The 15,728-nt window shown below is 35.7% G+C and overlaps 2 protein-coding genes across 4 annotated transcripts in view; both read right to left on the reverse strand.

Annotated features, from left to right (window-relative positions):
- Positions 1 to 8,071: 8,071 nt before the first annotated feature.
- si:ch73-389b16.1 (coiled-coil domain-containing protein 18) lies at positions 8,072 to 11,504 on the reverse strand. Its single transcript, XM_046854745.1, has 2 exons — positions 10,644 to 11,504; positions 8,072 to 10,268 (listed from the first exon to the last, which is right to left on the reverse strand). Exons 1-2 carry the CDS (start codon positions 10,822 to 10,824, stop codon positions 10,051 to 10,053), a joined length of 399 nt encoding a protein of 132 aa, XP_046710701.1. The 5' UTR covers positions 10,825 to 11,504; the 3' UTR covers positions 8,072 to 10,050.
- Positions 11,505 to 14,064: 2,560 nt separating this feature from the next.
- btbd8 (BTB domain containing 8) overlaps positions 14,065 to 15,728 on the reverse strand; it is a 32,731-nt gene continuing 31,067 nt past the window's right edge. For all 3 annotated transcript variants that reach the window (XM_046848302.1, XM_046848310.1, XM_046848319.1), the window contains one exon: positions 14,065 to 14,986. In XM_046848302.1, coding sequence (XP_046704258.1) covers positions 14,454 to 14,986 — 533 coding nt within the window. In that variant the 3' untranslated portion in view covers positions 14,065 to 14,453. The remainder of the gene's footprint in view (positions 14,987 to 15,728) is intronic.

The raw sequence follows: 15,728 nt of genomic DNA on the forward strand, positions 1-15,728 counted from the left end.
AAATCCATGTTCCAAATTTCTTAATAAAAAAGCTGAATACATCATTTGACACGTGTGCTATTTACGTGAAGTGCCAAAACGTTTTCTACTATTTCCATTTTGTTTGACATTTAAATAAACACAAAGTTCACATTGCAAAGAAAACGAATGTGATGTGTTTTTTATGTAATGATAATGTAATGATAATATCACTGTATATAAAACATAAACATAACAGTTAATATTAAGTCAAAAGATTTTGAGTACATTTTAAATACACTACATGGACAAGTATATGGTGATCTTGCCAACACACCAGATTTCAGATTCAATTTGTCTCTGATTCAATCTGGGGAAGTGATCCACTTGATTTTGTAGTATAGCTGTGTAGATTTGTCCATTCAGCCACACAGCACTCAGCATTAGTGATGTCAGGGTGTTGGGTGAGGAAACCTTGTGTGAAGTCAGGATTCTGAGTGTAATGCTCAAGTTCTTAAACTCCAAACTTGACAAACTATAATTTCATGGACATTGCATTTTACATGGGCAGTGACATGCTGGAACAAGTTTGAGCCTCTTAGTTTCAGTGAAGAGAAATCCTAAAAAGGCATTCAATACAATTGTTTGCTTCCATGTTTGTGGCAACAATGTAGGAAAGAACCACATATGGGTGTGATTGTACATACTGTACTTTTAGATATAGCGCTTTAACGATTGATTTGATACAACGAAACTGCTATTGCAGTTTATACAAATGTTTTAAGTAGTTTACATTTTAGTCATTACCATGCTACAAAAGCCAATGTTATAAGTTATTTGTAACTTTTTCAATTATTTATTTAGTTTTCATGTGCTATTTTTTCATAGTATTATTTATCATATGTTGGTCATACCAACCAATAGTACAACTACTACCAGATGTTAGGTTTAGAAGAGGTTATAGTTCTCTTCCATTTCTTTTACTTATCCTCTTTATAGATTTATCCTCTATCCAACATTAGTACCTTCTTCAATCTTTTCATATTTGTAAGGTTTGCTTTGATTTAGCCAGGCCAAATCTGCCGCAAAGACTGGCTTCAACTGCAGATCAGAAACAATATTTCCATGCAGCTGGTCCAAACCTGCAGGTCTATTCAGCTTTTGTTTTAATATCCAAACAAATTCAGTAAATAATTTTTCCTTTATAATAATAAATCCAGATCCAATCCAGAACCCAGTTTGTTATTAAATTTTGGATATCTTTGTATCAAAGTAATAGGATTAAATTCATTCTTGTTTGTTTCAAACTTTGTTATAGATCACAGTCCTTGTATATAATGTGTATTATGTATACATTTATTTTTTTTACAGAAACTCTGGTTGAGAGATTAAGAATCACAGAGTGTGGCTCACAGACAGCTAAATTACACTAATACTCAGGGAAAGACAGAACGACAGTGCACTAGCAAAATCCCTGGCAAAATGTAGAACTATATTTTCATACAAATTTAAATGATGTATTGTTTTAAAGATAGTAAAAGGGAACAAATGAGTTTGAAGTAATGTGTCCTTTTCAATACAACAAATGTAAACACTGTGTGATTAAAACACATTCACCAGAGAAATAACATTGGTTAAATAAACCCGATGTTGCCCTCACAACCTTTGTGTGGGCAACACATCTGAGCTCAATCAGAGTGAATCAGTTTTTTGGTCACCTTTCTTACCAAAGTTTTTGTCCACCAATTGCTCAGATTGGCCAACATGTGAGCTCTGTTCTGATTGTTCCAGACTTCTTCCACTTAAGAATTATGGAGGCCTATGTGCTATTGGGAACCTTCAATGAAGCAGCAATAACTTTCTAGCCTTGACACAATCCTGTCTCTGAGCTCTATGGACAGTATTTATTTTGGCTTCATAGCATAACACCTTATACAGACAGGTGTGTGCTTTTTAATCATGATCAATCATCTGAGTTTGATGCAGACAAACTCCAATCAATGTGTAGAAACGTCTCAAAGATGATCCAGAGAAACGGGGTAAAGCAAAGCAAAGCAAAGAATCATGTGGTATTTCTTTTTATCAAATTTAGTCAAAGTTATCACAGATGTGGTATAGCATGGGGTATTGCATGTCCTGTAGATTGAATTGTATTTGAGCATTAGGCTGCAAAATAATAAATGTGAAAAAGAAGGGAACTTTCTAAATGCTCAGTAACTAAACAAGGTAGAGCAATAACATTTAATACATTATCACAGGCTGCCTTAAAGTAGTAATTTCAGGAGATCAAACAGGCATTTGCAGGAGAACAGATCTGAACCCATGTGATTACTGTGCCTCCAAATTTTGCCTAGCAGCATTGTATTTTTTTTTTTCCTGGTTTTAAACAGTACCATTCCAGCTACTCGCAATCATAACAAGAATACACACACACACACACACACACACACACACACACACACACACACACACACACACACACACACACACACAAATTTCCTAACATTTAGTGTTTTGTTGTTCTGACACCTGCAGACAATGAGAAACATTTTACTTCCATAAAAATATGGATGAGAACCACACATCAGTCTATAAGGGTGGATGAGTTTTATAAGAAGGTAACCTTTTATCTCACTGTGAACCTGAAGATACTGAAGAGAATTCTGGAGACATTTTGGCCAAACAAATTTCAAATACTTCTGCCTTGTTTTTCTTCCAGGTCACATTAATACCAAGCAACCAGCAGAGCAGAAGACATGACAAATTCTACAGCTTACTCAAAAAGAACTGCACAACATATTTTTTTTTTCATTCTGTTCTATTCTGACCAAAAAAATAAAGGTTTTCCATTTTCAGTTTTATACACTAGTATGGAAAAATGTTGTTGAACACAGCATTTGCCCAGAATCTTTTTTAGTTGAATTAAACTGGAAACCAGATGCCACCACAAACAGACCATGAAATAGGAAAAAATATTTAAATGTCTGTAAGTTTCTGTGGACAATGTTTAAATAAACCATATAAGAGATAGGATTATTACAAATCTGATAACTAAAAAAAACATGCACATGCACACATTGTTTCTAATTTATTGAAAACATTATCTAGACTACAGTGTGTAATGTGCTTCCCAGTCCCATTTGACTACACTAAAAAAGCGACAGCTAACATAATCTAATATATCTGCTGTCCACTGAGGTTTTTTTTGTGTGTTGGCCAGCATTTCTATTTCTCCCAATATGATAAGTAAAGTGTTGTGGTAGCAGGAGAAAGTCTATGTGTTGCACTTTATTTTGCTGTTTATAGTTCATTGTTTTGTCATGCATGCATGCTTCTTAGTCTATCTAGTAAAACACCAATTCATGTCTCAGATGATGGGTGTGGTGCAGCAGGCGGTGGGATTTAGAATGAGTAACTCAAGCTATAGTTAGTGCATCAAGGTGTGTCATACCACCTTGAAGTGCATTACATTCAAACATACTATACATACCCGTACAAACACACAGCTGCCAAACCTGATCTGTTGAAATTTAAAAGGCAAGAAACATTATGATTAGGACAATACAGTGCTGAAACTGGGTCTGATGGCATATCTCACACAAGCAAAAGAAAAATTTAGTATTTTGGAACAGTATTGCATGCAGTTCCTGTCAACAGTTCAGAAAAAACTTTATTGTTTTTGAGACACATGCAGGTTCCTTTTGTTTATATGCAACAAACTAGGTAAAAGGCAAACACCCACAAGATTTGGACAGTGACTTTAATTTAATTCAGTTTTATTTGTATACCTCTTTTAACAATAGGCATTATCCCAAAGCAGCTTTAGAGAAATAAAGAGGGTATAGTATTTGAATTTATATGATTTGCATATAAGTTTAGGCTTATATGCAAATTAGTTTTTTGCTCATCCCTAATGAGCAAGCCAATAGCAACAGTGACAATGAAAAACTCCCTGAGATGGAATGAGGAAGAAAACTTGAGAGGACCCAGACAAAAAAGGGATGTATCCTCATATGAGTGGTATATAATATCTATTCATTATAGATTATTGTGGTGTGTTCAGTAATAGGTCCTTAAATGGAGAACTGTTCATGCAAATTACAGTCCTAAGCCATTGTAGCAGACTGTTGATTTTAATTACTGTTCACCTGAAGAGGAAGAGAGAGAGAGAGAGAGAGAGAGAGAGAGAGAGAGAGAGAGAGAGAAAGAGAGAGAAGGTAAAAAGGAAAATAAAGAGGTGACAAAGAGAGAGAAAAACATAGATTATTAAGTATCCGTATTGGAACATGAAAGTTAAAGACAGTGTACAGCGTGATCAGGATGCAAGTAGAGACTTTGCCAAGATTAGCTATGGCAGCATAAATGAAAGGGATAGCCTTTTAGGGACTGCCTGCCAGACCACTGTCAACAAACTGGAGAACATGAGATAAGGGGATGACAGCATCCAAACATCCCAAAATACTATACTGTATATCTATGATCCCTACAGAACTACTGACAAACGGTGTGACTAAATAAATATGTATTCAACCAACACTTGAACCCCGAGACTGTGTCTTAGTCCCAAACACTATTTGGAAGGCTGTTCCATAACTGTGGGGCTTTGTAAGAGCAAGCTCTGCCTATTGCTGTAGTCTTCATTATTTGAGGTATACTAACAAATAGCCAGCACCCTTTGATCGAAGTAGACATGTTAAATCATAAAAAAACAAAAGTTTACTCAGGTACTGTGGGGTCAGACCATTCAGCTGCTTTATACATCAGTAGTAGTATTTTATAATCAAAGCAAAACTTAATTGGGAGCCAATGTAGACTGAGTAAGACGGGTGATGTGGTCATATGTTCTGGTTCTGGTAAGGACTCATGCTGCTGCATTTGGGAATAACTTAACTTTACTTATACACTTTCTAGAACATCCGTAAGACATTAAAGTAATCAAATCTAGATTTTTTTGAAGCAAAAAAATGTTCTGCATCATATAACATCATATGTAACATCATATTTCTTCTTATTTTAGCGACATTTAAGAGATGAAAAAATCCTGTAAATATTATCCTCAAAAGGAGACTAGAGTCAGTAATCACACCAAGGTCTTTTACTGCTGCACATGATGAGACAGAAAGACCATTCATAGTAAACAGAAAGCTTACTTCTAGCTACATGAGCCTTAGTAAAAGTACTTCTGTCTTATCAAATTTAGCAGAAGGAAGTTAAAAAGCATTCACTAATCTAATCTAGTGTTTTTACACACTCCTCATTGTTATTAAGCCAATGTCTCTCATCTGGCTTTGGTGAAACATGCAACTGTGGATCGTCAGTATAACAGTTAAAGCTATTACCATGATTATAAATAATTTCATTCAGAGGTAGCATATATAAAGAAAACAGCAGTGTGCCTAAGACAGATCCTTGATATACTTACACATTTACATCAACAAATTAATAAAAATTAGTCAGATAGGACTTTTGCTAAAAGAGGGCCATTCCCTTAACTCCTACAACCATTTTCTAGACTAGCAAGGACAATATTATGATCATTGGTGTTAAAAGCTGCACAACAGTCAAGCAACAGGACAATGAGATCAGATCCTTATCAAAAGCCAATAGCAGGTAATTTAGAATTTTAAACATGAATGTTATTCCTATGTAGGTGATCTAGAAGGTTTTATATTGGTCTTTAGTTGGACAGCTGATGGGGTCAAGATCAGGATTTTTTCTTTTTTATTAGGGGTTTAATAAATGCCAGCATTAACATTTTGTGTCCAGGGTAAAGGGAACATTTTCATATTTTTTGAACAAGTTTAAATGCATTCTGAATTATTTGTTTAAAGAAACAAATATGGGTAAAGGATCTAGAACACAAGTTGATGTGATTTTTATGTGGAAAGTGTATAAGTGAATAAGTGAAATCAATACTTGATTGCTGATCTGCTATAATAATATTAGGATCTACATGGTTATTTATAAAATTGTATGTTTTTTAATTAATAGTCAGAGTTTTTTTTGCCTAATATTTTAATTTATCACTGAAAATGTTCATGAAATCATCACTGCCTATTGATGGTAGCATGTTAGTGCAGTGTTAGTGCATATGTTACTCTGGTGTATAGAATTATATTAAATAGGACTAGTTTCATTTAATGCTAAATATTCATTAGGTTTAATCAGTGTTTCTGTTATACACAGTACAATAATCTCCTGATCAGTATTAATTTAATTCATAATCAGTGCTTTTGACATGAGAGATCTAATACTCAACAGTCCAATCTTCATATTAAAGGTGCAGGCTGTGCATTCAGTCTTAACTCATTTTATGTTAATTAAGTTACCAAAAAAAAAAAGGTTCTGAGAATTTTATTTGGTTGTGCTCATGAAAGAGACACCATCTCAGTATGGTGGACCCTGAGTTACAACTTGTTTGAGTGATGACCTGAAGTGCTGGTCTGGTCCCTGGCCTTGGCTCTGCATATTCACTGGTTAACTTTTCCTGTTCTGAGAATATGTACTATGCTGCAAGAAACAAGAGCAGCACCTTCACAAGTGTGATGGATATCATTCTGCACTAACAGGCACTGACACTCAAACTTCATCTAATTATCTATAAAGCCCACATTGTTTTTGGAACACCATTTGGACATCCAATAATTCAGCGATCATAACCTTTTTTAAGCTACTGCCACACTGGAATGGGGCCAGTGCATACAATGACATCGGCCGTTGCTTTTGCTAATTTATATACCACTATAATGATCTCTAAATGCCAAAGGCATATATTATTTAATGATTTAATGATTTAATTTAATAACTCAGTATATGTGAAATGCTAAAATCTAGTGCATGAAAACAAGACAAGTGTATGCACAACTGTGTTAGAGTAACAGAGAGACTGAAAGAGGCTGCTACAGATCAGCAGTTTCAAAAGTGAACTTAGCTTGTTAGTACAGTAAATACATGGTGTCTGTAAGTAAGTGATGAATGTGAGATTCTGTTACAGATATAGTATTTTGTAAACACAGAAATGGCATGCTGAAGAACTTGCTCCAGTCATCAAAACCTATATCTATGTGTCAGCTGTACTAACAGTGACATTTTTCTGCATCACTAGTTTCAAGTTTGCCATTAGGGTTGCACAAGCCAATTCAAGAGGGTACAGCAGGAAAAGGAGAAGTGTAGGAGAGTGGAGTTTAGACTGGGCACATTAAATGTTGATACTATAACTGGTAAAGGGAGAGAGGGAGCTGATTTGATGAAGAGGAGAAAGTTAGACATGTTCAGAAGACCAAGTGGAAAGGGAATAAGGCCAGGAACATTGATGGGGGGGTTTAAACTGTTCTCTGGTGGTGAATACATATTTTAAGAAGAAAGAGGAGCATAGGGTGATGTATAAGAGTGGAGGAGGGTGCACGCAGGTGGCGGTAAACAATAAGAGGAGAAGAGTGAGGACTGAAAGAAGAATAAGATGGTGGAAACTAAAGGAGGAAGACTGTAGTGTGAGATTCAGGGAAGAGGTCAGACAGGGGCTCGGTGGTGGTGAAGAGGTGCTGAATGATTGGGCAACTGCTGCAGAACTGATAAGGGAGGCAGCTAGAAAGGTACTTGGTGTGACCTCTGGAAAGAGAAAGGAAGAAAAAAAGATGTGGTGGTGAAATGAGGAAATGCAGGAAAGCATAAGAAGAAAGAGGTTGGAAAAAATAGAATTAGGATCGACAGAGTGATATGAATAGTAGGCAGGAGTACAAGGAGATGCGACAGCAGGTAAAAGGGATGTGGCTGAAGCAAAGGAAAAGGTATAGGAGGAGCTGTATGAGAAGTTGGACACTAATGAAGGAGAAAAGGATTTGTACTGATTGGCGAGACAGAGGGTCAGTACTGAAAGTCAGTAGGAGTAAGACAGAGTACATGTGTGTGAATGAGAGGGAGGGCAGTGGAGTGGTGTGGTTTCAGGGAGAAGAGATGATAAAGGTGGATGAGTTTTAGTACCTGGGGTCAACAGTGCAAAGTAATGAAGAGTGTTAGAGAAGTCAAGAAAAGAGTGCAGGCACTACATATATGCATGAGTCAAGTCGAGTCAAAAATTAAGTCATCAGAATTATTCATTTGAGATAATCTTTATTTTGATATACTCTTCATTGCTATGACACAGGATGACACAAACTCAGATTGCTTCTTCGATGTGATACATTCATACAGCATGACATTTTCAATATACTGTAGGCAAATATTGTTTAAAACATATAATTTCCTAATATTTAATTGTATAATAGAAATTCTTTGTAAAAGACGTATACATTTATTGTGTGTAAAATGACTGTTAATCAAAACTTATGTAGATAGCTGATGGTTTTCATCTGTATTTTGTGACAGTCCAGTTTGAGTTCAAGCTCATTTTTTAATGGTTCTCACTTGTCCCATGCATCCCCCTTTTGGGAGAATGAAAGAATTGTTTTAACAATAACAAAAACACCACATGACTGTCACAAGTGAGAAGCAGATGACTCAAATCTTTTATTAAACACACATAAAGCCATGCAAAGCCAAATTGTAGAAAAATGTTAAAAATAACAATAATATGAATGTAAGTTAAAATGATGTAGATCCAGTGATGAGTAATAGAATAAGCTTATATAGAGTAACTAGAAATGTGCTAAAATTACTGTTATGATGAAAGTTTCAAATCATCATCTTTATCCTTCTGTTACATTTGAGAGAAATGAATGAATATATATATATATATATATATATATATATATATATATATATATATATATATATATATTACTTTATTACAGGTTTTAAACAATCCATGCATGTATAAATATATACATACAATAATTTCTATTAAGTTTCAATAAGTTCATTTATTCTGGTCTAGGTTTTTTTGCAAAAGGTTTTGGATGGGACATCAGTTTATCACACGGCACCATCCACCCACATATAGAGACATTGATATCTGGGGGCAATTTAGTTTAGTCAAATATCCTGGTATGTTTTGGGAGTTGGGAGGAAACCAGATCTCTGGGAAAACTTACACATGCAAAAAAATAATTCTGCATAGACTGTCATCTGAGCTCTATAGACCATGGATCTGTAAAGAGGAAACACTGCATACTGCTCTAGTATAATATATTAATGTAAGCAAAAAGGTCAAACAATTTTTGTTTCTATTCATTATTTATATTGACCCATATTGACTTTGACAGTTATAACACTTGACATAAATACATTGGACATAAATACAGAATGGAAATAGTGTTTACACACACCTATCATGATATTTACTGTACAGTCACACACATTGTACTAACAGTAATTCTTATGTGGGTTAGGGATCAGGGGTCCTTTTCATACCTGTTGTTATTTGACATTAGAAACAGTTCGGTCTAATTAAAACGATTTGAGACTGCTTTATTTTTTACTGTAAAAAAAATGCTTTCTAAGTTTATCAGCATTAATTATATACATTTTCTAGTTGCACAAAAAAGGTATTGCATGGTAAGATCGCTTAATCCTTAAATATCATTAAAGTTGTTGAGAATACAAACAATAACAAATCAGACACAGATACAGTCTTCCATACTTAAAAGGAAACATTGATCAATATTATACTCCAGTAACATTTACAATTATGGCATTTGGCAGACACTTTTATCCAGAGTGACTTACATTTATCTCATTCATACAACAGAGCAGCTATTAGGTTAAGAGCCTTGCTCAGGGGTCCATGAGTGGCAGCTTGGGATTTGAACTTATGATCCAAAATCCACTGCTTTAATTACTAAGCCACCTATTGTGATCTAATGCATGTAGAAAAACCCTACTCTTTTTGCAACAAAAGCAAATGTGTATTACCAAACATTTCTAGTTTGAAAACAATCGATAAATTATTAGAAAAAAAACATACAATTTTAAGATAACAAAAGGTATGTCTGAAAAGCTATTTTAAAATCCTGAAGTGGGTCTCAAACAAGCGTAATATAAACCCAGTTAAGGACTGGGAAGTAAGATATGGTCATTGTCTTATAACATGATAGAAGAGTCAGATCAGTAAGATGTCACTTTACAACATGGAGGTCAGGTTTGCTGATCAGGACCTCACCTGAGCTCGGCATTCAGTTTCTCCATGGCTGCTTGGCGCTCTTCTGCCTTCTGCTGTGAGCGGCGCAGGACATCTCTGAGTGCTTGCAAGTGGCCCATTGTGTCCACCAGCTCACCACGCACTGTCTTCATTTGACTTTCCAGCAACTGTGTGCGGTGCAGAGAGTTACGCCGCTCTCGCTTACTGCGCTGCACCTTCTCCTCCAGCTCAGTCACTAACAGATGGGAAAAAGCAGATGAAAAAGTATCAGACTCAACTGGATTGTATTCAACTTCTGGTCTGCTTCAAATACATTTAGTCAAGTCAAGTCACGTTAAGTCAAGAAGCTTTTATTGTCATATCAACCATATATAGTACACAGTGAAACAACGTTCCTCCTGAATCCTGGTGCTCCATACAACAACAATCACAGAAAACAGAAAACACAGGGATAAGGACTAGTAAGTGTCCTCGCCACATAAAGTGCAATGTAAAGTGCAATTTATTGTAATGTAATGCATTGATCAGGTTGAACAAATTTTATAATGGTGCAAATAGGCACACACTTAAGATACTTTACAAATATTAAGCAAGGAAATGTAATACAGACCCATGGTGTCGTCGTAAATGTTTTTTTCTGTACTTGTCTCAGTCTTTTTTTCCATCATGCTTTTGGTCTCCTGCAGCATCTTTTCCATCTGAGCCAGCTGTGAGGCTTTGGCTCCGCTCGCCCTGCGGATCATCAGCAACTCCCGCTCCTTCTCACTCAGATCACCACGGACCTTATTCATGTTTTCCTAGAGCTGGATGCACAACCAACACCCAAACACTCACTCTAAAAGACTCAGTAAGTGTAAATAGGATGCCAGACAACAAATACTAGAACTAAAAAACCAGTGCAGTATCATGTGAAAACATGACTCCAAGCAGAAACTGTTACTATTTACACAGAGAAGCAAAGCAACAACTGGAACTATACTGTTCACTCGAGAGCATCACTGTATAACGTGGTATATGCAAGATTACTATCACACCCCTTCTAATCTAAATATGTATCTGTACCAGTACTGTTAATTTAGTCTCCCAAATGTAAAAGCTCTTTTATGACACTGCTGCTCTCATTTTTAACCCTCCCCTTTTATGAAAAGTGCCCTCTCTTTATATACCTGGAATTTAAGCCAGAAAACAAACAAAGAGAAACAAACTGTGCTTAAATGGTCATAAGATCTGCCTCATATTATGCCTCCAGCTTTAAAGACATTATTAACCCTTAGAATGATTGAGAACATAAAGCCCGTTTATCTGACACTGCTTATTTCTATACTATTATATTCTATTTCTAATCATTCTTTTACTGTTCATATGTTTCTATCCAAATCATGACAAATACTAATGCCAATATTCTAGCCAAATATTATATTTAACAAGAAAATTAAACATTAAACAAGTAGATGGGCAACCAAATAGACAAGTGTTTTACAGACTCTCTCTGGTGGTAATCTTTCATTATCTACCACTGTTGTTCCAGGTTTGTTACACAGTGGGATCCTGGGTAAAGTGGGATAACTTTAATGAGACATATTTACATGAAATATTTACATGAATTTCAATGTATTCTTTCAGTATTTTTGTTTGTCACTCTGTTACTTAAATGAAATCATGCATTTAATCTGACTGACTGATTGTCACTGACTTCACCAATTTGCATAAAACCTGAGGATCCATGTTTTTGATTTGATGTTAAATCAGATCAAAAAGAAATCTGTGCACATGCTTCTCTTTCTCAAGCTGCTCCTCCAACAACCTCATTTGCTCAGCACATGAATGTGTGTATATATTTAGCTGTGGATAAAAAACATTGCCAAACAAGAAGTTTCTTAAAAGTTGCCTCTGGTGTAAAACAGCGCTGCTAATAAACGTACACTGGTTTGTCACATGGGGCACCAAAAATAAGCTTCTTTAACTTGCTTCAACAAACAAACCCACAATGGATAATTCATCTTAACAATAAGACTTATTATGAAGTTAAAATAGAGATGTACTGAATATTAAGAACTGGGCTACTCAGGAGTCTTTATGGTTCATCTGAGGCACACTGTGTTGATTCAGTAGAGACTTCTGTGTAGAGTAGACAGAAATATGTACTGTATATACCATATTTAACAGACTATACTAAGATATACGAATGTTTTTTTGCATCCAGCATGTACTTTAATTTTTTCCCTTTGTTTTAGCTTAATGTAATGCTGTGCTGCTCCAGCAGTTATGGGGATGTACATGCTAGAATTATTGTAATGCACCAAAAGCAGCTAAAAAAGTGAATTACATGGTCTTGTCATTATACTTTGTTGGCAGTGGAGCTTTTCCAACCTGTTTTCCAGACTAAACAAAAGAGTTTGAAATGTTGTCCTACCATCTATTCACTATTTACATGCATCTCCAATTGCATTATAATTATTCTGTACGTTTTTGGTATTTCATTACAGTTATACTGATGTTTTGGGATTCTGTGGAAAAACTATAGGTGGTATTCTCCAGTTTGCTGTTGGAATGGAAATTCTTTTCAAACACGGAAGATCAGGATGTGCAAATGTGATGTATTGTTTGGTTTAGCTCAAGTACCATTACAGCACTGAAAAGAAAGAAATTTTAAGTTTTAGGGCTAAATAATGAGCTTGTACTCTATGTGTGGACTTTAGTTCCAAACTAGTTTTCTGCATTAACTTCCATAACTGTTAATACCCATATCAGCTATATTTACATTTAGTGTAATTGAGCATCTCAGATCCGTCCACTAGCAATCCAAAAGATGACACAGTTTCCTCAAATACTATGAACACTTTATCTATAGTCAGTATAATTCTTTGTTCTTACAAAATATAAAGAGCCTTACACATCTCAAGAAAAAATTAACACCAGGAAAAACTAGATGAATTCGAACTTAAAGGTGTGTGTCAGCCCTTCATTTGATTTAACTGTTGATTTTAAATGATTGCAGTCACACATGGATCTGTTTTTTTCATGATGGAGAAAGACAGTTTTAGGTTGGAGATGATAAAATGCAAAAAGACCTTTGGAGCCATTGTTTAAAATCCAGTAAAACCATACTTCTTTCTGAATAATACTGAGTTGTAAATAGATTGTTTTTAATATTATATTTAATGAAGGATATTTGACTTTGTACATTGGTTCACAAGTCGACAGACAGACAAATCAGATTCCGGTTTGGCCTTGAAGTGAATGCATTACCGAATTAAATTACCGAGTGCAGAGTAGTGCCATCTAGTGGTCAACAGCGTGAAGTGCAATAGACGTTTCTTCAGCTCAAATATAAAGTCAAATGGTTTTTAATAATGCTGGAACTAATATGTTGTATTTAAATAAGGAAAATAAGTCCCCTTATAGATTACTTATAAAATTGCTTACACCTGGTATTAACAGTGAACCTGTTGAAATTCCTGTAGTGGTTACTGACATGCGAAACATTTATCAGTCGTCATAATAGAGCGAGTTCCGTATCGAGGTATTACTGTATGTTTAAATGAGCCTCAGTACTTCACTTACTGTTTTATAGGCATTCATGTAGGATCAACTAAACCTTAATATGAGTGTTTATTTGTACCTGGAGATTTTGTCAGCAAGATTTTTTATTTATTTTTTTAATTGGGCACTGAAGGTATATAAGAGGCCTCAAAAGTGCTCCTGGTTGAACCAGTCAACTAAGAACAGGGGTGTGTTTATACCTGTTGAATCCCAAAAGAGAAACCAAACAAACATTCAAATTGAAATAGAGTTCTTAGGGCAATTTGTGGTCAACTGCCTTGACTGATCATGATGGAGAGATTTTTGCACATGATTGTATGGGTGCATGTGCTACAGTAAAAGTGGGATGAAAGCATCTTCACCCATTTACGTTCATCCATTAGTTGTTCGGGATCTTTTTGTTCATTTGTCAGCCCTGTATGTGGTACATGTAATAATTATACATTACAAATGTCAAATTTTGACGCGGCAATAAACAAGGCAACAAATGATTACCACACATTTTTATTACATACAACAATGGATGTAAAGCACCAAAATGACTACATGAAGTAAATTGTTTTTCAAAGCCATTTGTTTTTAAACAATCGTTTAAACAGAAAGTGCAACTGGTGTACATTTTTAATTTTCTACAAAGATCAAAGCGATACTAAGTAAAACAGTATAACATACAAAAAATGTCCACATGCAAATTAACATGAAGTCAATCACTACACTCCTTGTTAAGTACCTTAGAAGACAACCTTGGGCAAAAATAATTTAACGTGCAGCTGAAAAAGGTTACTTGCCGTCCCTTAAAAAGAAGTAGAAACGTCAGTGTAGAGGGAAGAAAATGCAGTTTTCCAAAATGGCCTACACAAAAGAACGTTCATTTGTGTCAGTGGTGGGTTTCTAGCTCCACAATGGTCCACTCTCCCTGTGGAGATGCAGCATCCTCCGGAGAGAAGCTAGTCACAGTGATGCTGGTAGTCGAGTCCTCCATGGGAGAGATGAGCTCAGCCCAGCGCTTAAAACCTTGAATCTCTTTCTCGTGATGAGCGAAAGCCTGCTCATTCACACAGTCTCGAGACAAAGACAGAGTCTGCTTGATCAAATACTGCGCCAGGTTCAGGTCTTCGGGGACTGGGTTTATCACGCCCAGACTCGACTCCTGCTCAGATAGGAGCTGTCGAAGCAAGCTCCAGTCACGTTCCGCAAACTTAGTGTTCTCATCGCCGTCCTCCATTTTCTTCACCGTCCCCTCTTCGTCCTTATAAGTCTCGTCCTGAGGTTCTTTCTCGGGCTTGTTTGTGTCCAAGCTTGGCTCCAATGCCTCTCCCACGTCCATCTCGAAAATGGGGGACAGGACTTTAGATGGGCGCCGTTCATGTGTGCAGCTTTGATCCAATCTTTCACAACCATCAAAGTCCCCTAAAAACAATTCACAATACTGCACAGTGACCAAGTGTTTTATCTTTACACGAGGAGTTCAGCACACACTTTGTCAAATATCATGTTCTGGAGTTTGATACATGAGTTTGACTCCTAGTGCAAACTGGTTCTTTGCTTAAGCTTATGTTTCATGTGCATATAACCAATAATTGTACATTTAAAAGAAGTTAATACTTCCTTATTTCCCCACTGTCATTTAATCAAGGCTTGAGGATTAAAATAAGAGTTTTGCCAAGAATTAAATGTGCACAATTTCCCCCATATTCTGAATATAGATGATCAGCAAGAACATATCTAGTGTACAAACATTTCTTAACAAGCCCAAAAAGCTTGTGCCTGTTTAGCATTCTTTCTTTTCTAAATCCTCACACAGTCATGTCAGGAGTATTGTTTGGATATACAAAAAAAAATAAATAAAAATGTCTGAATCATATTTCTGACTGACATGGTTGCTACTAATGCTTTTAGTTATTTTAAGTACTTTTTTTATACAAATAATGAAATTGTAAAAATGTACTACATATGTATATATAGAAGAACACCAGACATGTCCTGGCCGATCGACTGCATTAAGGTTAAGGGGGAAATTGTCCATTTTGGCGAAACTGTCACTTCAAATGACAAGTGGTTTACAATGAACCAGATATGGAGCATATCAAAACTTTGTGTGATGAAGATTGACAGCTGCCATAAAGATGATGCACAGAGAGAAGTCTACATC

The sequence above is a fragment of the Silurus meridionalis genome, chromosome 1 (assembly GCF_014805685.1).
Source record: "Silurus meridionalis isolate SWU-2019-XX chromosome 1, ASM1480568v1, whole genome shotgun sequence".
Classification (NCBI taxonomy): Eukaryota; Metazoa; Chordata; class Actinopteri; order Siluriformes; family Siluridae; genus Silurus; species Silurus meridionalis.